Source organism: Dendrobates tinctorius, unplaced genomic scaffold, assembly GCF_039654945.1.
Source record: "Dendrobates tinctorius isolate UK_male_01 unplaced genomic scaffold, ASM3965494v1 ptg000162l, whole genome shotgun sequence".
NCBI classification, from domain to species: domain Eukaryota; kingdom Metazoa; phylum Chordata; class Amphibia; order Anura; family Dendrobatidae; genus Dendrobates; species Dendrobates tinctorius.
This window is the reverse complement of record NW_027361829.1, coordinates 8692561-8716570: the sequence shown is the minus strand read 5'-3', so window position 1 is coordinate 8716570 and position 24010 is coordinate 8692561. Positions and strand designations below refer to the sequence as shown.

Here is a 24010-nt window from a genome sequence, read left to right as displayed (position 1 = left end):
GACATGACTTTGTGGCATTTACTATAGGAGACTGATGTATAGAGATGGGTGGACACCTGGATGTTCAGGTCCGACCATACAGTTACAAAAAGTACTTGTTCGGTTACTAGAACAGTGCCCAGACCCCATTCACTTAAATGGGGGGCATAAACATCCCGTGTTTGTCATGCTGTCATGTGCATGACCGCGCAGCAAACACCGCTTCTGACTGACGGTGAAATCACCGTCGGTCAGAGAGCCATGGTTCCAACGCTGTCAAAAGACAGTGTGATCCCGCAGCTGTGATCTGAGGTTCACCTCCAGTCACTGGTGTCAAATGATGGGACTACCGCCTCCATCTGCTGATGCTTCTGCCACTAATAACAGTGACGGCAGGAGTGACTGATGGGAGTATTCATCAGCCGTCTCCTGTACTTTAAATAAATAATAAAAAAAAAAACTGGTATAGGTTTCTCTGTATTTTTGATAACCAGCCAGGCAAATCTCACAGCTGGGGGCTGCAACCCTCAGCTGTCAGCTTCAGCAAGGTTGGTGGGCTGTGGGCTTGATGTCACCTGGTAATACAAAGGTGACATTAACCCCACAAATATGAACCCCACTTGTCACCGCTACAGGGGAAGTGGGAAGAGATGGACAAAGTGTCAGGATTGGAGCATCTAATAGATGTGCCTTTTCTTGGCAGCTGCAGGCTGCTATTTTTAGGTCGAGGTGTGGGGGGGGCAGTATCCATAGCTCCTACCAGTCTGAGAATACCAGCCTCCAGCTGTGAGTTTTAGTAAGGCTGGTTGTCAAAAATGGTGGGGGGGACCCCTACTGAAGATAGTGTGGCCAACCCTGTTAACTCATTCCGCAGCCAGGAATACACAGTGTAATACAAAGACTATAGCAGGGAAACAATGCAATGTTTTTAATGACGCCCTATTGCAAAAATGATTTTGGCCCCAGTTGCATACATTTACAAAAGCCCTTTAAGGATGATATTAGAAGTTATCCTACATGCACTGTTTACAAACATCAGCCTGGATTCCCTCTTGTTCGACACAAGCCCGTGCTCTGTTGATTGTCACATTTCAGTGGAATGGTGAATTGTCTTCCAAAAACTGAGTGAGTCATTTGCTGAAACGTTTTACTTATGCTATTCTTAAATAATAATACATACAAAAAGTGATTAAAATAGGAGCCTACATTTTCATTTTCTTCAGTTTCTGATGAGTCTTCACAAAGTAACACACAGGAAAGAGACCGAGACATCATGTCAGAAGCCAGAGTTGATATTAGGAAGTTTCTGCAGTTTCTTGCCGGACAGCAAGTAAATCCAAATAAAGCCATTTGTAGTAAGTCATCTTCATGAAATGTGTAAATTGAAGTGAAATTTTTGAAACCATACACCAATTAGAGCCAGACAGGTGCCAAGGGGCACAGTGCTCCATTAAAGGCAATCTGTCACCCCTTTTTTGAGATGTCATATAATGATATCATTCAATTGTGTGTCATATAAGGATTCTGTTAGTACTTTTGCTTCCCCCTGACCCCGCACCTTTCATGCATAAATACCTTTTTTATATCGGTTCAGATGTATGTAAACTGCCACTGTCCGGTCTGCTGGGCGGGGCTTATTCACCTGGTCTCCCCCTCCCTGTCTTGCTCTACGCATTTCTTCTTGTGTAGAGCAAGACAGGGAGGGGAGCAGGTGAATAAGCCCCGCCCATCGGACCGTGATGCGGGATGGAGCATATGTATGATGGGTATATGGGACTATGGGATGGAGGATGTGTGATGAGTATATGGGCACTGGACTATGGGATGGAGGATATGTATGACTGGTATATGGGCACGGGACTATGGGATGGCGTATATGTATGATGGATATATGGGCACGGGACTATGGGATGGAGGATATGTGTGATGGGTATATGGGCATGGGACTATGAGATGAAGGATGTGTGATGGGTATATGGGCACTCGACTATGGGATGGCGAATATGTATGATGAGTATATGGGCATTGGACTATGGGATAGAGAATATGTATGATGGGTATATGGGCATGGGACTATAGGATGGAGAATATGTATGATGGGCATGGGACTATGGGATGGAGGATGTGTGATGGGTATATGGGCACTCAACTATGGGATGGCGAATATGTATGATGGGTATATGGGCATGGAACTATGGGATGGAGGATGTGTGATGGGTATATGGGCATGGGACTATGGGATGGAGGGTGTGTGATGGGTAAATGGGCACTCGACTATGGGATGGAGGATATGTATGATGGGTATATGGGCACGGGCCTATGGGATGGAGGATATGTATGATGGGTATATGGGCACGGGACTATGGGATGGAGGATGTGTGATGGGTATATGGGCACGGGACTATGGGATGGAGGATGTGTGATGGGTATATGGGCACTGGACTATGGGATGGAGGATAATTATTATTTGCTATAACTAACCACAGTTAGTTACTATGCCCGGGCAGCGCCGGGCTCTTCAGCTAGTCTAATATATAAAGCTCAAAGTGTGTATGTATGTATGTATGTGTGTATGTCCGGGATAGGCATCCGCACCGTCGCAGCTACAGCCACAAAATTTGGCACAGTCACACGTCTGGACCCCGAGAGCGTCCTAGGCTATGTTGTGAGGCGAAATTTTAACCCCGCGCGTTCCAATTTACCAAACAATTTTGCCCCTATCTACATACTGGGGAAAAAGTGTGTGTGTGTCAAGCCCCGCCCCTCATTATGATGTCATAATGTCCTATTTGCATGATGGGAAACTGTGTGCGTATCAAGCCTCGCCCCTCATTATGATGTCACAATGGTTGCCATGGCGACGCTGATGTCATAGGTTGCAAGCCCCGCCGCTCATTATGATGTCATAATGGTTGACTATGGGATGGCGGATATGTATGACGGTTATATGGGCACGGGCCTATAGGATGGTGGATATGTATGACGGGTATATGGGCACGGGACTATGGGATGGAGGATGTGTGATGGGTATATGGGCACTGGACTATGGGATGGAGGATATGTATGACGGGTATATGGGCACGGGCCTATGGGATGGTGGATATGTATGACGGGTATATGAGCACGGGACTATGGGATGGAGGATGTGTGATGGGTATATGGGCACTGGACTATGGGATGGAGGATATGTATGACGGTTATATGGGCACGGGACTATGGGATGGACAATATGTATGACGGGTATATGGGCACAGGACTATGGGATGGAGGATATGTATGACGGGTATATGGGCACGGGACTATGGGATGGCGGATATGTATGATGGGTATATGGGCATGGAACTATGGGATGGAGGATGTGTGGGTATATGGGCATGGGACTATGGGATGGAGGGTGTGTGATGGGTAAATGGGCACTCGACTATGGGATGGAGGATATGTATGATGGGTATATGGGCACGGGCCTATGGGATGGAGGATATGTATGATGGGTATATGGGCACGGGACTATGGGATGGAGGATGTGTGATAGGTATATGGGCACGGGACTATGGGATGGAGGATGTGTATGACGGGTTTATGGGCACGGGACTATGGGATGGAGGATGTGTGATGGGTATATGGGCACTGGACTATGGGATGGCGAATATGTATGATGGGTATATGGGCATGGAACTATGGGATGGAGGATGTGTGATGGGTATATGGGCATGGGACTATGGGATGGAGGGTGTGTGATGGGTAAATGGGCACTCGACTATGGGATGGAGGATATGTATGATGGGTATATGGGCACGGGCCTATGGGATGGAGGATATGTATGATGGGTATATGGGCATGAGACTATGGGATGGAGGATGTGTGATGGGTATATGGGCACGGGACTATGCGATGGAGGATGTGTGATGGGTATATGGGCACTGGACTATGGGATGGAGGATATGTATGACTGGTATATGGGCATTGGACTATGAGATGGAGGATGTTTGATGGGTATATGGGACTATCGGATGGAGGATGTGTGATGGGTATATGGGCACTGGACTATGGGATGGAGGATATGTATTATGGGTATATGGGCACGGGACTATGGGATGGCGGATATGTATGATGGGTATATGAGCACTCGACTATGGGATGGCAAATATGTATGATGGTATATGGGCATGGGACTATGGGATGGAGGATGTGTGATAGGTATATGGGCACTGGACTATGGGATGGAGGATATGTATGACGGGTATATGGGCACGGGACTGTGGGATGGCGGATATGTATGATGGGTATATGGGCACTCGACTATGGGATGGAGGATATGTATGATGGGTATATGGGACTATGGGATGGAGAATATGTATGATGGGTATATGGGCATGGGACTATGGGATGGAGAATATGCATGATGGGTATATGGGCATGGGACTATGGGATGGAGGGTGTGTGATGGGTATATGGGCACTCGACTATGGGATGGAGGATATGTATGATGGGTATATGGGCACGGGCCTATGGGATGGAGGATATGTATGATGGGTATATGGGCACAGGACTATGGGTTGGAGGATGTGTGATGGGTATATGGGCACGGAACTATGGGATGGAGGAGATATGTATGACGGGTATATGGGCACGGGACTATGGGATGGAGGATGTGTGATGGGTATATGGGCACTGGACTATGGGATGGAGGATATGTATGATGGGTATATGGGCACTCGACTATGGGATGGAGGATATGTATGATGGGTATATGGGCACTCGATTATGGGATGGAGGATATGTATGATGGGTATATGGGCATGGGACTATGGGATGGACAATATGTATAATGGGTATATGGGCATGGGACTATGGGATGGAGAATATGTATGATGGGTATATGGGCATGGGACTATGGGATGGAGGATGTATGATGGGTATATGGGCACTCGACTATGGGATGGAGGATATGTATGATGGGTATATGGGCAGGGGCCTATGGGATGGTGAATATGTATGATGAGTATATGGGCATGGGACTATGGGATGGAGGATGTGTGACGGGTGTATGGGCACGGGACTGAGATGAAGGATGGATATATGGGCACTCGACTATGGGATGGCGGATATGTATGATGGGTATATGGGCATGGGACTATGGGATGGAGGATGTGTGATGGGTATATGGGCATGGGACTATGGGATGGAGGATGTGTGATGGGTATATGGGCACTCGACTATGGGATGGAGGATATGTATGATGGGTATATGAGCATAGGACTATGGGATGGAGGATGTGTGATGGGTATATGGGCATGGGACTATGGGATGGATGTGTGATGAGTATATGGGCACTCGACTATGGAATGGAGGATATGTTTGATGGGTATATGGGCACGGGCCTATGGGATCGTGGATATGTGTGATGGGTGTATGGGCACGGAACTATGGGATGAAGGATAATTATAATTTGCTATAACTAACCACAGTTAGTTACTATGCCCGGGCAGCGCCGGGCTCTTCAGCTAGTTCTCTATAAAAATGTTCTCAAAACGTCCCATAACAAGATTAGCAATGGTTGGTGCTACTTTAGATCCCATAGCCACACCCATTAATTGATGATAAAAAGCACCCAAGAAGGTAAAGAAATTATTTTTCATGATTAATGAAATACCCTTATATATAAAAGTTCTTTGGGGGGCCGAAAGCCGATCATCAGATTCCAAATAAAATGGTAAACAAGATAGAGCTACATCCTGCTGGATATTTGAATAAAGTGCTGTAATATCGAGAGTCACAAATATATATGAATCCTTCCATTGTACAGTCTCCAGAAGCTGAATCAAGTGAGCTGAGTCCCTTAAAAAACTAGGTAATGTAAAAACATGGATTTTCATCACAGAATCAATATATTCATCCAATCCGTTATAAATAGAACCAATGCTAGATATAATGGGCCTTCCTGGGGGGTTATTAAGATCTTTATGTATCTTGGGGAGATGATAAAAAAAAAAGGAATATTCGGGTTTTTTACCATTAAAAACCTCCCCTCTTTCTCATTAAGGATGCCATCTTTTTTTGCATTTTTTATAAATGATAAATACTCCTTTAGAATATTAGTACAAGGATAAGATTTTACTTTCAAATAAAAATTGGAGTCTGATAAAATTCTAAACGCCTCTTGGCAGTAAATATTAAAATCTTGTATAACAATCCCCCCACCCTTATTTGCTGGGCGTATAACTATTTCACGATTGTTTGCCAGATTTTTCAATGCCATTTTCTCTAATCTAGTCAGGTTACCTTTTTTATCATTGAAATTATTCAAGGATTTAAATTCCTTCAATACTAGATCCCCAAATACATTAAAAACTCCCCATATTCTCTGTAGGAAAAAATGTTGATTTGGGTTTCACATCCACATGTAAATGAGTATCAGAAACCGGGGTAAATGTTTCTTTTGATACTTTCCCATTATCCTTTTTTCAGTATTAAAAAATGTCTACGAAGTGTAAGCTTTCTAAAAAAAAATTGAACATCCATAAATAAATTGAAGTCACTAGGGTAGTGGGAGGGGCTAAAGGACAAACCCTTAGATAATACTTTCTCTTCAATTGGTTTAAGTTTATATGAAGACAAATTAAAAATATTTGTACTTTTATCACTCACTCTGGTATCACTGGTTACTTCTTTTTTATTTTTGTTGCCTTTCTTTCTTCTTCCCACCCTGGTACCTCTGCAGGGGGCTTTCTTTTTTTTGGTTTTGCTCCAAAAATATCTTCCAGATTGTTCTTTTTCTTTACTTTTATGGGTGTGGCCACTGGCAAAAAAGGAACAATCCCTGCCGAATTGTTACAACTATTATCTACCATAATAATTTGGTTATTATAAATTTTCTGATCAGTATCTGAAACTGAAATTTTATCTTTTATCTTTATCACATACAATTTTGTGATAGGTGACACAGGCTTACTGGAAGAGCTTTTCCAAGTTTAAAAGTGTAATAAACTAATATTATTCTGAACGATTCATTTCTATATACTTTTTCTAACCCTAACTAGGTTGAGGACTAAGATTAGGGTTAGGACTATCAAGAAAATGATGAGGGTTAGGACTGAGATTAGGACTAGTGCTAATAAATGGATGAGGGTTAAAATTATGATATGTTACTAGGATGAGGGTAAGGAATAAGATTAGGACTACAGTAGTATGAGGGTTTGGACTAGGATTACAATGAAGGAAAGGTTTTGAGCCCCCCATACATGTTAGATTAACGTCTATCAATTTTGGCGACATTGGCTGGCAGTCTAATGTATATGGGTGCTGAGAGTGCTGATTTTTCAGTCACCTTAAAAATAATTTCATCTGATGTACATTGCTACTTGTTGATCAGATGATTGGTGGCTGCTTTAGAGGTTGATAATCGGGAAATTAGTGTTCCTAGGAATTCTTGTTCCAGATGTTCAGCTTGTCTAAATGTGCTCTTAATGGAGGGGGGAGGGTTGGCAAAAAATTCTTGTCATGTCCTGAGGGCCTGCATGCCATTCTGTGCTATTGTGTAGAGGCATTTTTAACCCCTTCCCAATTTAAACAATTTTAGTTTTTATTTCCTCCAAGAGACATAACTTTTTTTATTTTTCTGTCCACTGACAGACACATGAGGCTTGTTTTTTTTTGGAACCAGTTGTCAGGGCTGGCATCAGCACCTGGGCAAGTGCCGGGGCACTGAGCAAATGGGGGGTCCACTCGCCAACTGGGTAACAGTCCCGTGAGTGCCCCCCCTTGCTCTGTGCCCCATATAATGTTCTAGTATATGATGGGCCCCGTATATTTCTCCAAACATTACAAAAAAAAAAAATGAAATACTCACCTTTGCTTGCTGGCCTCTGCTCTGCTCCGGACTCCGTCTTCCGGCCCTCTGCACTATCACTTTTCAGAGCAGAGGGCGCATACTAGTCACGCCATTTCGCCCTCTGACCTGAAACATCACAGAGTCAGGAGACGCAGAGAGGTAAGTATTGCGAGTATCAGGGTCCAGAGCAAGCAGGGGGGCTCACTCATTGGCGCTGGCACCGGACCCCCATAGCGTGCCTGTTTCCCAGACAGCGAGTGGGCCCACAACTGGTCCAGCAAAAAACAAGCCTCATATATCTGTCTGTGGACAGAAAAATAAAAAGTTATGTCTAATGAGCCCCATGTATTGCTTCATACATAGTGGGCCCCATAAAATGCTCCATATAGTATATGATGATGCGCACTATATAATCCTCCATACATATTGGGCCCCATATCATATACTGGAGCATTATATGGGGCCCATTCTGTATGGAGCCCATCATATACTGTATGGAGAATTATATGTGGCCCATTATGTATGGAGCAATAAATGTGGCCCATCATATACTGTGTGAAGCATTATATGGGGCCCATTATGTATGGAGCAATATATGGGGTTTGATACACTGTATAGAGGAATATATGGGGCTCATTATTCTTTATGGAACATTATATTGGGCTCATACTGTATGGAGTAATATATGGGGCTCATTATACTATATGGAGCAATATATGGGGCTCATTATACTCTATGGAGCAATATATGGGGCTCTTTATTCTGTATGGAGCAATATATGTTGTTCATTATACTGTATGGAGCATTATATGGGGTAAAACAGCCATACCAACCCCAAGTGAGATCACAAATGCACAAGCAGGATGCAGCAGACCCCCCATTATAAAGGTGCAAAACAGTGATGAAAACAGCCACTCACAAACCTACCAATTTATGGAGGGGATGGCTGCCTTGTAAAAAAAACAAAAAAAAAACAACACAAATGAGGCTTGAATAGAACGCCAGTCACACAGGTGATGCACCGTGTCTGGCTTACAGCCTATTAATGACGCCCATAATATTATGTCAGGCGTAGTCATGAGCGAGTGTATACTCCTTGCTCGGGTGATCTCCGAGTATTTTGGCGTGCTCGGAGATTGTGTTTGTCGACGCAGCTGCATGATTTGCAGCTGCTAGACAGGCCTGAGTGCATGTGGGGATTGCCTGTTAGGAATTCCACACATATATTCAGGCTGCCTGACAGCTGCAAATTATGCAGCTGTGTCAACAAACACTAAATCTCCGAGCACGCCAAAATGCTCGGAGATCACCCGAGCATGCTCGGGAAAACCCAGGCAACGAGTATACTCGCACATCACTAGGACAACAAGGGATTCTTTTGGATTAGCAGAATAGTATTGTCAAAAACTTTGTGTGATTATTTCATTAAAAGAATTTTTAATTAGAGTGTGTGTGTGTGTGTGTGTGTGTGTGTGTGTGTGTGTGTGTGTGTGTGTCTTTTTTATCCCTTTACTACTACTCTGCCCTCACTCACTGGCTGTCCCTCTCTGGCAGAGAAATTACCGCGGGAGCCCATGCAATTTTTTTCAACGAATTTACCCCTTAATTTAACACCTACATGTCCAAAATTTTACACACATACCCTAATTAGTCAAAGACATGTAAAAAATAAATGAAATGGTTTACTGTATGTAAACCATGTGTCATTTCATGTCGGGTTTTGTAATGACTTTACAGAAGCCGGCAAATTATTTAGCGGCTACTATGCTATGTAGCACTCTATGAAATATATATATATATATATATATATATATACACACATTGCCTTGCGAAAGTATTCGGCTCCCTTGCAATATTATTCAGCCCCTTTCAGTGCAGCAAACTCACTCCAGAAGTACATTGTGGATCTCTGAATGATCCAATGTTGTCCTAAATGACTAATGATGATAAATATAATCCAGCTGTGTGTAGTAAAGTCTCCATATAAATACACCTGCTCTGTGATAGTCTCAGGGTTCTGTTTGAAGCACAGAGAGCATCATGAAGACCAAGGAACACAACAGGCAGGTCCGTGATACTGTTGTGGAGAAGTTTAAAGCCGGATTTGGATACAAAATGATTTCCAAAACGTTAAACATCCCAAGGAGCACTGTGCAAACGATCATATTGAAATGGAAGAAGACTCAAACAAGGAGAAGACTGATCAGAGATGCAGCCAAGAGGTCCATGATCACTCTGGATGAACTGCAGAGATCTACAGCTGAGGTGGGACAGTCTGTCCTTAGGACAACAATCAGTCATAAACTGCACAAATCTGGCCTTTATGGAAGAGTGGCAAGAAGAAAACCATTTCGCAAAGATATCCATAAAAAGTGTTGTTTAAAGTTTGCAACAAGCCACCTGGGAGACACACCAAACATGTGGAAGAAGGTGCTCTGATCAGATTAAACCAAAATCGAACTTTTTGGCAACAATGCCAACGATATGTTTGGCGTAAAGGCAGCACTGCTCATCACCCTGAACACACCATCCCAACTGTCAGACATGGTGGTGGCAGCATCATGGTTTGGGCCTGCTTTTCTTCAGCAGGGACAGGGAAGATGGTTAAAATTGATGGGAAGATGGATGGAGACAAATACAGGACCATTCTAGAAGAAAACTTGTTGGAGTCTGCAAAAGACCTGAGACTGGGACGGAGATTTGTCTTCCAACAAGACAATGATCCCAAACATAAAGCAAAATCTACAATGGAATGGTTCACAAATAAACGTATCCAGGTGTTAGAATTGCCAAGTCAAAGTCCAGACCTGAATCCAATCGAGAATCTGTGGAAAGAGCTGAAAACTGCTGTTCACAAACAATTTCCATCAAACCTCACTGAGCTCGAGCTGTTTGCCAAGGAATAATGGGCAAGAATTTCAGTCTCTCAATGTACAAAACTGATAGAGACATACCCCAAGCGACTTGCAGCTGTAATCGCAGAAAAAAGTGGCGCAACAAAGTATTAAGTTAAAGGGGCCGAATAATATTGCACGCCCCACTTTTCAGTTTTTGAATTTCCAAAAAAATTACAAATAACCTATAAATTTCGTTCAACTTCACAATTGTGTCCCACTTGTTTCTTCACCAAAAATTTACATTTGGTATCTTTATGTTTGAAGCATGATATGTGGGAAAAGGTTGAAAAGTTCCAGGGGGCCAAATACTTTCACAAGGCACTGTATTTATGTATACCATATATACTCGTGTATAAGCCGACCCCCCCTAATTTTGCCACAAAAAAATGGGAAAACGTATTGACTCACGTATAAGCCTAGGGTGGAAAATGCAGCAGCTACTGGTAAATTTCAAAAATAAAAATAGATACCAATAAAAGTAAAATTAATTGAGACATCAGTAGGTTAAATGTTTTTGAAAATCCATATTGAATCAGGAACCCCATATAATGCTCCATACAGTTCATGATGGGCCCCATAAGATGCTCCATACAAAATACACACCATATAATGCTGCACAAAGGTTAATAATGCCCCCATATGATGGTCCATAGAATAATATGCCCCATATAATTCTCCATAAAGGTTATGGCCCCATAAGATGCTCCATAGATTATTCCCCCATAAAATGCTTCATAGATTATGCCCCCATAAGATGCTCCATAGATTATGCCCCCATAAGATGCTCCATAGATTATGCCCCATATGATGCTCCATAGATTATGCCCTCATATGCTGCCCCATAGATTATGCCCTCATATGCTGCCCCATAGAATATGCCCGCATATGCTGCCCCATAGAATATGCCCCCATATGCTGCCCCATAGACTATGCCCCCATATGCTGCCCCATAGGATATGCCCCCAAATGCTGCTCCATAGATTATGCCCCCATATGCTGCCCCCATATGCTGCTCCATAGAATATGCCCCCCATAAGCTGCCCCCATATGCTGGTCCATAGTCTATGCCCTCATATGCTGCTCCATAGACTATGCCACCATATGCTGCTCCATAGAATATGCCCCCATATGCTGTTCCATAGACTATGCCCCCATATGCTGCTCCATAGACTATGCCCCCATATGCTGCCCCATAGAATATGCCCCCATATGCTGCCCCCATAAGATTCTCCATATATTATGCCCCCATATGCTGCTGCAAAAAAAATGCCATACTCACCTCTCCTGCTCAGGACCCGGCGCCTGAGATATTTACCTGTCCGGGGTCGATCGCTGCTCACCTCTGTCTGCTGCTTCATGTGTCAATGACTGTTCGGCCAGCAGAGGGTGCAGCGTGCACTAACCATGTCATCGCGCCCTCTTCTGGCTAAACGTCACTGACGCAGCAGACAGCGGTGAGCAGCGATCGACCCCGGACAGGTGAATATCGCTATACTTACCCCCGCCTGGCACGGTCTCTGCAGCCCCAATTCTCCACGGTCTCCCTTCCTGCCTTCAGCGGTCACGTGATACCGCTCATTACACTCATGAATATGCACATATTCATGAGTTTTATAAGCAGTACCACTTGACCGCTGAAGGCAGGAAGGGAGACCGTGGAGAAGCGGGGGGGCTGCAGAGACCGCGCCGTGGGGGTAAGTGTGATCTCTGACACACCCTCTCCCGCCGACCCCTAGGTATTTGACTCGTGTATAAGCCGAGAGGGGGACTTTCAGCCCAAAAAAATGGGCTGAAAATCTCGGCTTATACACAAGTATATACGGTATATACAGTATATATGTATATATCTATTCTTTCTATTCTTTATTAAACATGTCAGTGTGCTTTTACTGTAAAGCAAAATGAATTGCCAGCTTTTGGTAAAGGACACCGGTGTGTATTTCTCGCAAGTCACACGTCCTGGTCCGTGTGTAATCCGTAGTTTTCTCGCCCCCATAGATTTGCATTGGCATATTACGAGTGTAATACGCTGACAATCGCAGCATGCTGCGATTTTCTTAGCCCGTATAATGCGGCTGAGAAAAAATTGGCTGATGAGAGCTGCCCCGTAGATTAACATTGGTCCGAGTGCTATGCGATTTTTTTCTCGCATAGCACTCGTCCATATTTCTCGCTAGTGTGACGCCGGCCTAACAGGTTAGCAATCACAGACAGAGCTCTGCGCCAACCGTGGTTTTTAAAGGCAAGTTCTGGCTGTAATATACAGCTGTTACCTGCTGAGAATGGGGCGATCTCACCCTGTGGACCCACTCCATACACCTACTTCCAACTTGCACCATATATGTACGGCGGATGTCAGTAAAGTGTTAAAGCATAAAGAATTTAACGCAACTGACATGGTGCAGATTTTTAAAATGTGAATGTGTGAATTCAGCATAATCGGATAAGTGTGTGTGTAAATGTATAATATATTACACATACACACTCGTATACAGTGGGTTCGGAAAGTTTTTAGACCCCTTTACATTTTTCACTCTTTGTTTCATTGCAGCTATTTGGCAAATTCAAAAACTTTCATTTTTTTTCCTCATTGATGTACACTCTGCACCCCATCTTGATTGAAAAAAAGAGATGTAGAAGTTTTTGCAAATTTTTAAAAAAGAAAAACTGAAATATCACTTGGTCATAAGTTTTCAGACTCTTCGCTCAGTATTTAGTAGACGCACCCTTTTGAGCTAGTACAGCCATGAGTCGTCTTGGGAATGATGCAACAAGTTTTCCACACCTGGATTTGGTGTTCCTCTGCCATTCTTTCTTGCAAGTCCTCTCCAGTTTCGTCAGGTTGGATGGTGAACTTTGGTGGACAGCCATTTTCAGGTCTCTCCAGAGATGCTCAATTGGGTGTAGGTCAGGACTCTGGCTGGGCCAGTCAAGAATGTTCACAGAGTTGTTCTGAATCCGCTCCTTTATTATTTTAGCTATGTGCTTAGGGTCATTGTCTTGTTGGAAGGTGAACCTTCGGCCAAGTCTGAGGTCCAGAGCACTCTGGAAGAGGTTTTCATCCAGGATATCTCTGTACTTGGCCACGTTCATGATTCCTTCAATTGCAACCAGTCGTCCTGTCCCTGCAGCTGAAAAACACATCCATAGCATGATGCTGCTGCCACCACCATGTTTCACTGTTAGGATTGTATTGGGCAGGTGATGAGCAGTGCCTGGTTTTCTCCACACATACCGCTTAGAATTATCACCAAAAAGTTCTATCTTCGTGTCATCACACAAGAGAATCTTATTTCTCATAGTCTGGGAGTGCTTCATGTGTTTTTTAGCACACTGTATGCGGGTTTTCATATATCTTACACTGAGGAGAGGCTTCCGTCAGGCCACTCTGCCATAAAAGCCCAACTGGTGGAGGGCTGCGGTGATAGTTGACTTTATGGAACTTTCCCCCATCTCCCTACTGCATCTGTGGAGTTCAGACACGGTGATCTTGGGGTTCCTCTTTCACCAAGGCTCTTCTCCCACGATTGCTCAGTTTGGCTGGATGGCCAGGTTTAGGATGACTTCTGGTGGTCCCAAACTTCTTCCATTTAAGGATTATTGAGGCCACTTTGCTCTTAGGAACCTTGAGTACTGCCGAAATTGTTTTGTAACCTTGGCCAGATGTGTGCCTTGGCACAATTCTGTCTCTAAGCTCCTCGGCCAGTTCCTTTGCCCTCATGATTCTCATTTGGGATGACATGCATTTTGTGTGCCTTTACAAATCAAGACCTATCAGTTTAATTAAACACAGCTGGACTGCAATGAAGGAGTAGAAACATCTTAAGGAGGATCACAATGAAATGGACAGCATTTGACTTAAATATGAGTGTATGAGCAAAGGGTCTGAATACTTATGACCATGTGATATTTCAGTTTTTCTGTTCTAATAAATTTGCAAATATTTGTACATTTCTGTTTTTTTTCAGTCAAGATGGGGTGCAGAGTGTACATTAATGAGAAAAAAAATGAACTCTTTTGAATTTACCAAATTGCTGCAATGAAACAGAGTGAAAAATTTAAAGGAGTCTGAATACTTTCCGAACCCACTGTATATTGATCTCAATACTGTATGCAAACATATATGTTTGTATGAGATGCAAGGAGAGGGACGAAGGAGCTTACCACGCTGAGAATGTGTAGCTTGAAGATTTGGCCCGGAGTCCCTCCTGAGGGTGCCGTGTCCACTGGTGTATACACCTGAAACGCGTCAGTATGAGGCCTCACCTTTAATAAAGTACGTATTGTACGTTTGAATAAAGAATTTATTTTATTCCTGGATGGTTGTGCCATAATATTTCCCCATTTTGCGTCTACATATGTTACTATATTGTCTATACAAGCATAAAAGTTTATAACATTTATTTGATTCAGATTTAAGCATATGACATCTAAGAGCTAGATAGGGTAGTGTTTTTCGAAACTGAAATAATGAGCGCCCATCTCATTTTTAGAAAAAAAAAGTATTCATGGGAAGCTGGAATGTAGTAGAGGACTATTTGACCACTACAGTAGGGAAGGTGACTATAAAGAAAGTGAAGTGGCAGTTGAGCCAATGGAGGAGAGGCAGCGGCAGTCACACGAGTCTTCTTTGAATCCCTCCCACAATCTCTTCTGTTTAATATGACATGAAGTGGCCACAAGCAAATCAGGGAACTTATAAAAAGGTATTTTTTAATCAAGTTATACACTTTTAACATTTTTTTTTTTACTATTTGCTGATTAAAGCTCCTAATCAGGTATAAAGTGTATTGTGGCACACACCCTTTAAATGGTGAAAAAAATCTCCAAAGTCTGTAAAAAATAAAAATTAAATGCCATTTCCGAGAGCTCCATGTTTTGGGATTATAAGCTGGGTGAGGGCTTAATTTTTGTACGCCGAGCTAGTGATTCTATTGATACCATCTTAACACCTTAACGACCACCGTTATGCCTTTTAATGGCAACAGATAAAGGTCCTTATTTCCCAGTGCTGCTTTCTATCGACCCTGAAAAATAAGTGTATAGCGCAACCCCTAGCGTTGGAAAATCATGATTCGGGTCAGTCTTTACCGTCCCCAGTCTCGTGGTTGCCGATATTCGCAAAAAAAAAGTTCTATTTTCAGTTTTTCTCTCTCTCCTCTGATATGATCTAGCACACTAGAGGAGAGAGAAATGGGGTTTCTCTAGGCCCCTCCGGTACCTCTATCATCCCCGGGCCCTTGTTCTCCGCCACCCAGGCCCTTGGCGTCATCTTCCTGGAAGAAAATGGTGGTCACGTGCAGTACCCGCCAAGATCTGCCGGCTCGTACCCGGCAACAATAGGAGATTTTTCTATTGGTTCATTTTGATCACTGTGATAGACCCTATCACAGTGATCAAAATAAAAATAAATATTAAATCAAACCCCTCTTTGTCATCCCCTTAGTTAGGTAAAAATAATAAAATATTTTTATTTTCATTTTTTTCCATTCTTTGTAGTTATGGTTGGTGTTAGGTTGGAGTTGGGGCCAGGGTTGGGGTTACGGATGGGATTAGGGTTGTGTTGGGGTTAGGGCTGCAGTTAGAATTAGGGGTTTTCCACTGTTTTGGCACATCAGGGGGTCTCAAAATGTGACATGGCACCCGCCATCGATTCCAGCCAGTTTTGCGTTCAAAAAGTAAAACAGTGCCTCCTCCCTTCTGAGCCCTACCATGCGCCTAAACAGTGGCTTTTCCCCACGCGTCCAGGGTATCTGTGTACTCAGGAGAAAATGCACAACAAATTTTGTGGTTGCAATTTTTAGACTGGTGTCACTTTTGGGTATTTTCTGTCATATTGACCCCCCAAAGTCACTTCAAATGTAAAGTGGTCCCTAAAAAAAATAGTTGTCAATTTTGTTGTAAAAATGAGAAATTGCTAGTCACATTTTAACCCTTATAATGTCCTAACAAGACCTATGAGGTACCTATACATCATAGGTCATAAATGGGTTAAAAAAGGCTGGATGATTTCTTCAGTACACATAACTTTGCGGGTTATAGTTATTTTAGTGACACCATGTACAATTGGTGGAGAAAGTTTGTACTTGATGGACCTAGATCTTTTTTCAGCTTATGTAATTATATGCGAGTGAGGCTCCAGAAGCTGTCGTGTAAATGAGACTTTTGGCTTACACATAGAGGATAGAGTGACCTTGAGTCTAAATTGCCATCCCATGACTCAGAAGAGCATTAGATCGTCGCTGGATCCCGGCGAAGACTATGGTCGGTGAGTATGTTAACACAGTGACGCCATACTGCACTAACATTTATATAGGTTTAGGGGCAAAAAGTTAATGGGAGTGCTTATTTAACAGGTCGTGAGGGTCTCAGTACCTGGTTTCCTGATAAGTAAACTTGACAGAAGTTTTTTAAAATTATTCATATTTTTTAGTTAAAATGTTTACAATAAGTTTATTTTTGACATACGACCTTGGCGTTGTCTTACACAAAGAAAACTGACCTGCCAATTCTTAAGATTTAATAATTTTCCTTATTTTTTTTTATTTTTTTGCAGATATTGTACACAAGAGGATGGTCCATTTTATACTACTACATGATGATGTGTCTTTGCAGTATTTCATTCCTGCTGTTGCTTAAAGATATGCCCTGTCATATGCATTGTTTCATTTATATTATACATCTTCTATTTGTGGGCATTGGTTTTAAAAGAAAGCTCCATTGCATTTTTGTAACTAGGCTTTTTTGTATATACTTTAAAGGGTTTGTGCCACCATAAAGAATGCATTTTAGCCAAGCAGTAAAGGTGGAAATAAATGGTTTTGTAATTTACAGTTATTAATAATTGAATGAAATGTCAAGTTCAGTAGAGGAAGCCTGATGATGTGGGGTTGTTTCATTGACAAAGGTATTGGATATTTGACAGTGATCGATGGTGGTCTCGATGAGCTATATGTGAGCATCCTACAAGATGAGTTATGTCGTATACTCAAGTACTATGGTAATGAAAAGGATGACTTAGTGTTCCAACAGGGCAAGAACACAAAGCATTTGTCAAGATTGGAAAATAAATGGTTTAATGATAATGAAGTAGAGGTTCTGGAATGGTCCCCACAGTCCCTAGCCCTTAGTCCAATCAAACACTTGTGGGTAGAATTGAAGAAAAAACTATGCATAACCAAATGAATCAACCAGTATGCACCAACTTTGGGAGCGTGTAGAAGAGACCCAAGATCAAATCTCAGTCAACACATGTTTGAATCTGATAAAGAGCGTGCCCAGAAGGATTCATGCAGTGTTGAAAGCCATATGTATTTACAAAATTCTAACAAATTACCATATATACTCAAGTATAAGCCAAGTTTTTCAGCACTTTTTTTGTGCTGAAAACACCCACCTCTGCTTATACTTGAGTCATTGTCCAGGAAGACAGAGGGGGAGCAGCGGATCACATGAGGTAGGAGCCGGCTGTTGCTGCTAAGTCCTGTGCCCGCTGCTAAAGAGAAACGAATATTCACTGCGCTGGCAGTGAATATTCATTTCTCTTACTGCGCGCACAGTGTCAGCTGCAGCCGCCGGCTTCCAGCAGCAGCCTGGCTATCATGGGTGTGCGCTACTTAAGAGTCATGTATATTCACCTCTCTCCGCTCCCATAGGTGTGAAGAGGTGAATATACATTCCCTTAATGAGCAGGCACACATGATCACTCGGCCGCAGGAGCTGCGGGCACCAGAACAAGATGCTACAAGGGCGCACAGGGATGGTAAGTAGGATGTTTTTTGGGCTTTTTTTTATGCTTTTCTCATGGGAGAAATGCATACAAGGATAGAGATGAGGAACCATGCATACCAGGATACTGATGAGATGGCCATGCATACCAGGATGGGGATGAGGGAACCATGCATACCAGGATGGGGATGAGGGAACCATACATAACCGGCTTATACTCGAGTCAATAAGCTTTCTCAGTTTTTCGTAGCAAAATTAGCTGCCTCGGCTTATACTCGGGTCAGCTTATACTGTAATATAAAGAAAATTTTGGCACTCAACTTTTTGCAATAGATGAAGAAATTTATTTGCAGTCGCACATAGGCAGGTAAACGTTTCGGCTAAGACAATTAGCCTTCATCAGTACACAAACTGCTCCTGTTTTGTCCGTATGTGCATGCAAAAAAATATATCACGAATTCGCTTCGATAATGTAAGGGCAATATGCCATCCAAATTTGGTATAACGCCCACGCTACCTGTAATGTAGTGAGATGAACGGATGTGTGTCCAAAATATGCAGTATGTAGTAGAGTATATCCTGAATACTGAAGTCCACAATTATCATGAAATTAGAATAGCGTGGAAAAAAATGTGCGGCACGCTGTCTTCAGATCACAGTGGTATGGGAAAAGCCACAGGATTATGTGGCAGATCGCTGTGATCTAAAGATAGCGTGCCACACATTATTTTCCACACTATATTGTGTGTTATATTGGTTAACCTAGTGAAAATAAACAACTGAGATGGGTATATATTTGGTTTTTATTAAGTTGCCTAATAAATCAGCACAGTAATGGTTACCTGCACAAACAGATATCCTCCTAAGATAGCCAAATCTAGAAAAAAAAACCACTCCAACTACCAAAAATATTAAGCTTTGATATTTGAGTCTTTTGGGTTGATTGAGAACATAGTTGTTTTTCAATAATAAAAAGAATCCTCTCAAATACAACTTGCCTAATAATTCTGCACGCAGTGTGCATAAATCACATAACCCCTGTCTTTAAGTGAAATGAAACAGCATGGATATCTACCTGGAAATAGGTGGCTAGTGATCCAGAAAGTTGAGCCGAGTGTGCCCCCTCGCCCCGACGCGTGTTTCGCCCACAGCTTCTTCCAGGGGCGTGCTTTAGGCTATGTGCACACGCTGCGGTTTTTGCTGCGGTTTTGGCCGCAGCAGAACTGCAGCAGTTCTGCAGACAGTGTACAGTAGCATTTTATCCTATGGGATTTACATTCTGCTGTGCACATGCTGTGGATTTTTAACTGCAGAAAAGCTGCTGTTTTGAATCCGCAGAAAGAATTGACATGTCAGTTCTTTTCTGCGGATTCTGCTGCGGTTTACCATCTCCATTGTAGAGATAATAAACCGCAGGGAAAACCCCAGGCCAATCCGCAGGTAAAACTGCAGGTCATTTTACCTGCGGTTCCGCAGATAAAGAATCCGCAGACCAATCCGCTGCGTGTGTACTTAGCCTTACAGAGGCAAATCAGAATGCTGCATAGAAATAAGCAAAGCGCTCACTGGTGTCTGACTCCAGACATAGCGCCGCATGCGGTATTTCCGGAGTTATGCTAGCTGGACCGCATGCTGGAACGCAAGCGGAGCCATAATGGAGCGCCTCCGGAAATACATGGGAAGATGACGTGACGCGCATGCACACAGTCTGCGAGTATCAAAGGAAGGGAAAGGAAGTGAAATATAAACTAGAAAGAGCAGCGGTGACAGCTAGTGAAAGAATATATATAGATGCAAAATATGTCCCATAAATTAATTCAGATAGAAATAGTATATCATAAAAAAAACAAATAAGAAAAGTGCCTGATCGTCATGAACTGAATAAAGTGAGAAAGTGCATAAAAATGTAAGAAAAAAGTGCCAAGTACAAAAGATGGACAAGAATACTATTTATCTCATTAACATTTGTCCAAACATTCACAATGTACATATAAAAATAGAATAAATATGAAGTAATAGGTGTATTGAATATATATAAAGCGACCAGTGCATTAATATAGAACTCAAATAGAACATACAAAATATGCATCAAAAAGATACATAATTTATATCTCCATGATACTATAAAGTACAATAATAATATAATAAAGATAAATGCATAATCATGATACATATAATATTACGAAATACTGCTCGTGAATAAGTTATTTAAATATTGTGAAAAACGTGATATGAAAAATCCAAATGTCATAAAAACAAATTTAAAAGTTGTAGACTTGATGCTTCCGATTCCAAAGATTTTCAAACAGACATTAAGAGAAAAACTGCCAGAACGTCACCAACGAAAGACCCGAGAAAAAAGGAAAGTCTCCAAGGTAAGTTATCTGGATAAACCCAAGAGAAAAACATAATTTAAAACATGAATAAAACATTAACAGGAATATACAAAGGACAACTCATAAAAACCCCAAAAGAACCCCTAAAAAGGATGCCAATTTTAACTCAATTGCAGGAATGCAATAAACCCAAAATTTTCATTAAGGCCCCAAGGACTTATTGTGCCCAGGTGGTATATCCACCTGCTCTCCAACTGAAGAACCGCCCTGGTCACATCCCCGCCGCGAGATCCCAAGTCAACAGCCTGGAATTACAATCATGGTGGGTCTTAAAATGTTTGGGAATCGGTTTGAGGGCGAATCATCCTCACAATTCTTGGCTTTCTCGATATCCCTAACATGTTCCCGTGTCCTTACCTTTAGTTCCCTAGTTGTCATGCCGATATAAACTTTCTTGCAGGGACACCGGGCATGGTAGACCACACCCTGCGAAGTGCAGGTCAGATGTTTCAGTATAGCATGTGACCGAGATTCATCATGGTTGGTGAATATCCCCGATTTCACATGGTTAAGGCAGGCTTTGCAAAAGCCGCAGGGAAAGAAACCTGGCGATCTTAGCTGTCTATTTCTCCCCAAAGGTTCAAAATGGCTATGTACCAGTTGATCCCTCAAATTGGCCATTCTTCTTGCTGCAAAGGAAGGTTGTGATGGTAAAACCTGCCGTAGCATAGGTTCAACCTTTAGCACCTCCCAATGTTTCCGAATAATGGATTTTAACCCATTCCACTGGCTATTATATGTGAACCTTAAACGTACCTCATTGGAGGGATCCTGTCTTGATGATGCCGGTGGGCCATACAATAATTGATCACGTGTGTTTTTTTCCGCCCTAAGATAGCCTCTTTTTATGGATCTTTTATTGTATCCTCTTTCAATCAGTATTTGTGTCAGATTGGTTACCTATGTTTCAAAGAAATCTTAATTAGAACATATTTGTTTCATCCAAAGGAATTGACCTATCGGGATCCCACGAATCGTAGACCGAGGATGGGATGAATCCGCCGATAGATATGAGTTGGTAGCCGTTGACTTTCTGAAGACATCTGTGTTAAGATGTCCATCAGCTCCAACTGTTAACTTGATGTCCAAAAAGTCAATGTCTCGACCAGCCTTAAGCATGTCTAATGTTGCGATCATTAATATTAAGGCTGGTTTCACATTAGCGTTTTTTTGCGCAGCGCATCGTGCGCATGCGTCATGTGTACCTATGTTTAACATGGCGTGCGCATGGTCTTGCGTTTTCATGCATTCGTCTGCGTTTTAGTGTGCATGCGTTTTTTCAAGGTGTGCGTCTAGACTCACCAGACGCAACCTGTTGCATTTTTGGGTTCGTCCAAAGGTGTAAAAAAAACGCACGCGTTCGCTTGCGCACGGAATGCGTCATAACGCATTGCAGTCTATGTGAACGCAGGCATGCGCGTGGACATGCGTACGCCTGCGTTTGCGTACGCATGCATTTTACGAGTAAACATGTAGACACTGGCTTGATACCTAGAGAACGAATGCGCATAAAAAACGCAAACGCATAAACGCATGATGCGTTTTTGCATGCGTTTCTACTTGCGCATGATGCGCAGCGCACAAAGACGCTAATGTGAAAGTAGCCTAAGATGTTGCATCAAAATGTCTAGGTCTGCAAGGGTACCTTCCCATAGGAAGAGGATGTCATTTATATACCTCATCCAGTTATGGACATTGTCCACACCCTGGATGAGGTCACCTTGAAACACATCCCTCTCCCATGCCCCTAAAAAGAGGTTTGCATAAAATGGGGCACAGGAGGCACCCATTGCAGTACCCCGCAACTGAAGATACGTTTTCCCATTAAAGGGAAATGAAGACATTATGCGTAAGCAAGAATTCTAAAAGAATCAAAATAAAATCAGAGAGCCATCAAGGGAACTAGAATTCAAAAATAGGCGTACTGCCTCTAGACCATCCTTATGAAGGATAGAAGTGTATAGAGATTCTGTCGGCTGTAGCAATGACCATACCTTCATCCAGACAGTTGATCCAGGCGTTGAAGAGCCGAAGTCGTATCTCCTATGCTCTTATGTATGATGGTAGTCTGGTAACAAGAGGCTTCAGAAAATAGTCCACAGGATCTGAGATTAATTCACAGTCAATTTATTCCCGAAAAAATCGGGCGACCGGGGGGTCTAAACTGTTCTTGAGTATTTTGGGAATAAGATAAAACGTGGGGAGCCTGAGACGATCTTCCCGGATACGATCCAAAAGTTTCTTGGATATAATTGCATCAAAAAAAGCTTTCTCCATAATATCAATTAACAGAGCCTGAAATGAAGATAAGGGATTGAACGTAAGCTTACGATAACACTCTGGATTATTTAATAGAATATTGGCCTGATGTTCATATTGATCCCTAGGCCAAATCACAAGATTACCGCCATTGTCGGCCGGTTTAAATACTACATCCTCCCATGTTTTAAGTTCTGTAATGGCCAACCGTTCTTCCTTACTTAAATTAGAATGATATTTTTGATTTTTAGCTAAATTCTCAATATCCTGTGAAACCAATTTGGTAAACACATCCACTGTGGCACAAAGACCCAAGGCTGGAAATTTCTTTGATTTAGAAAATAAATGTTGGGGAATAGTACTTGTGGGGAACTATTCTCTTCCGAGGATATCAAAGCTTCTAAGGACACTCTTCATTTGTAGAACATAAACTAGGATCCAATTTTTGAGTGTGAAGTTTTTTCAAAATTTGTTTTCTAGCGAACAAATGTTCCTTCACGGACGTGAACGCATCTAATTTACATGAGGGAGAAAAAGTTATTCACTGTTGTAAAAGCTTAGACTGGACATCAGTCAATATATGATGTGTTAAATTGATCACCTGGAATTGATCCTTGTTCCTGCATCCCTTCTGCACGTTAAACATTTCTGGAAAAAATTTTCTCCAATCCCTACTTCTAAGGTGAAAATCCTGAGAGGATTCCAGTTCACTAGCAGATGTAGCACTTTCCAATCCAGAGGTACCCAATGCTTCAGATACCGACCTGGATCTTGGGCCAGGAACTGGCTTGGTGCATTTCTGTTGCCATCTATAAATTTGATTATCAAAGTCAGCAACATCTTGCTGATATTTACTCAATTTTTCCTGGCTGACCTTATCCTCCCATTTTGTTAACTCCAATTCCAGGTCCTTAGACCAT

The 24010-nt window shown here is 42.4% G+C and overlaps 1 protein-coding gene across 5 annotated transcripts in view; it reads left to right on the top strand.

Moving 5' to 3' along the window:
* HUS1 (HUS1 checkpoint clamp component) overlaps window positions 1–17538 on the top strand; it is a 229422-nt gene extending 211884 nt beyond the window's left edge. For 3 of the 5 annotated variants that reach the window (XM_073549844.1, XM_073549846.1, XM_073549848.1), the window contains 3 exons: window positions 1203–1334; window positions 15201–15413; window positions 17264–17538. In XM_073549844.1, coding sequence (XP_073405945.1) covers window positions 1203–1334; window positions 15201–15373 — 305 coding nt within the window. In that variant the 3' untranslated portion in view covers window positions 15374–15413; window positions 17264–17538. The remainder of the gene's footprint in view (window positions 1–1202; window positions 1335–15200; window positions 15414–17263) is intronic. The other 2 variants (XM_073549845.1, XM_073549847.1) reach the window with 2 other exon arrangements.
* The last annotated feature ends 6472 nt before the right edge of the window (window positions 17539–24010 follow it).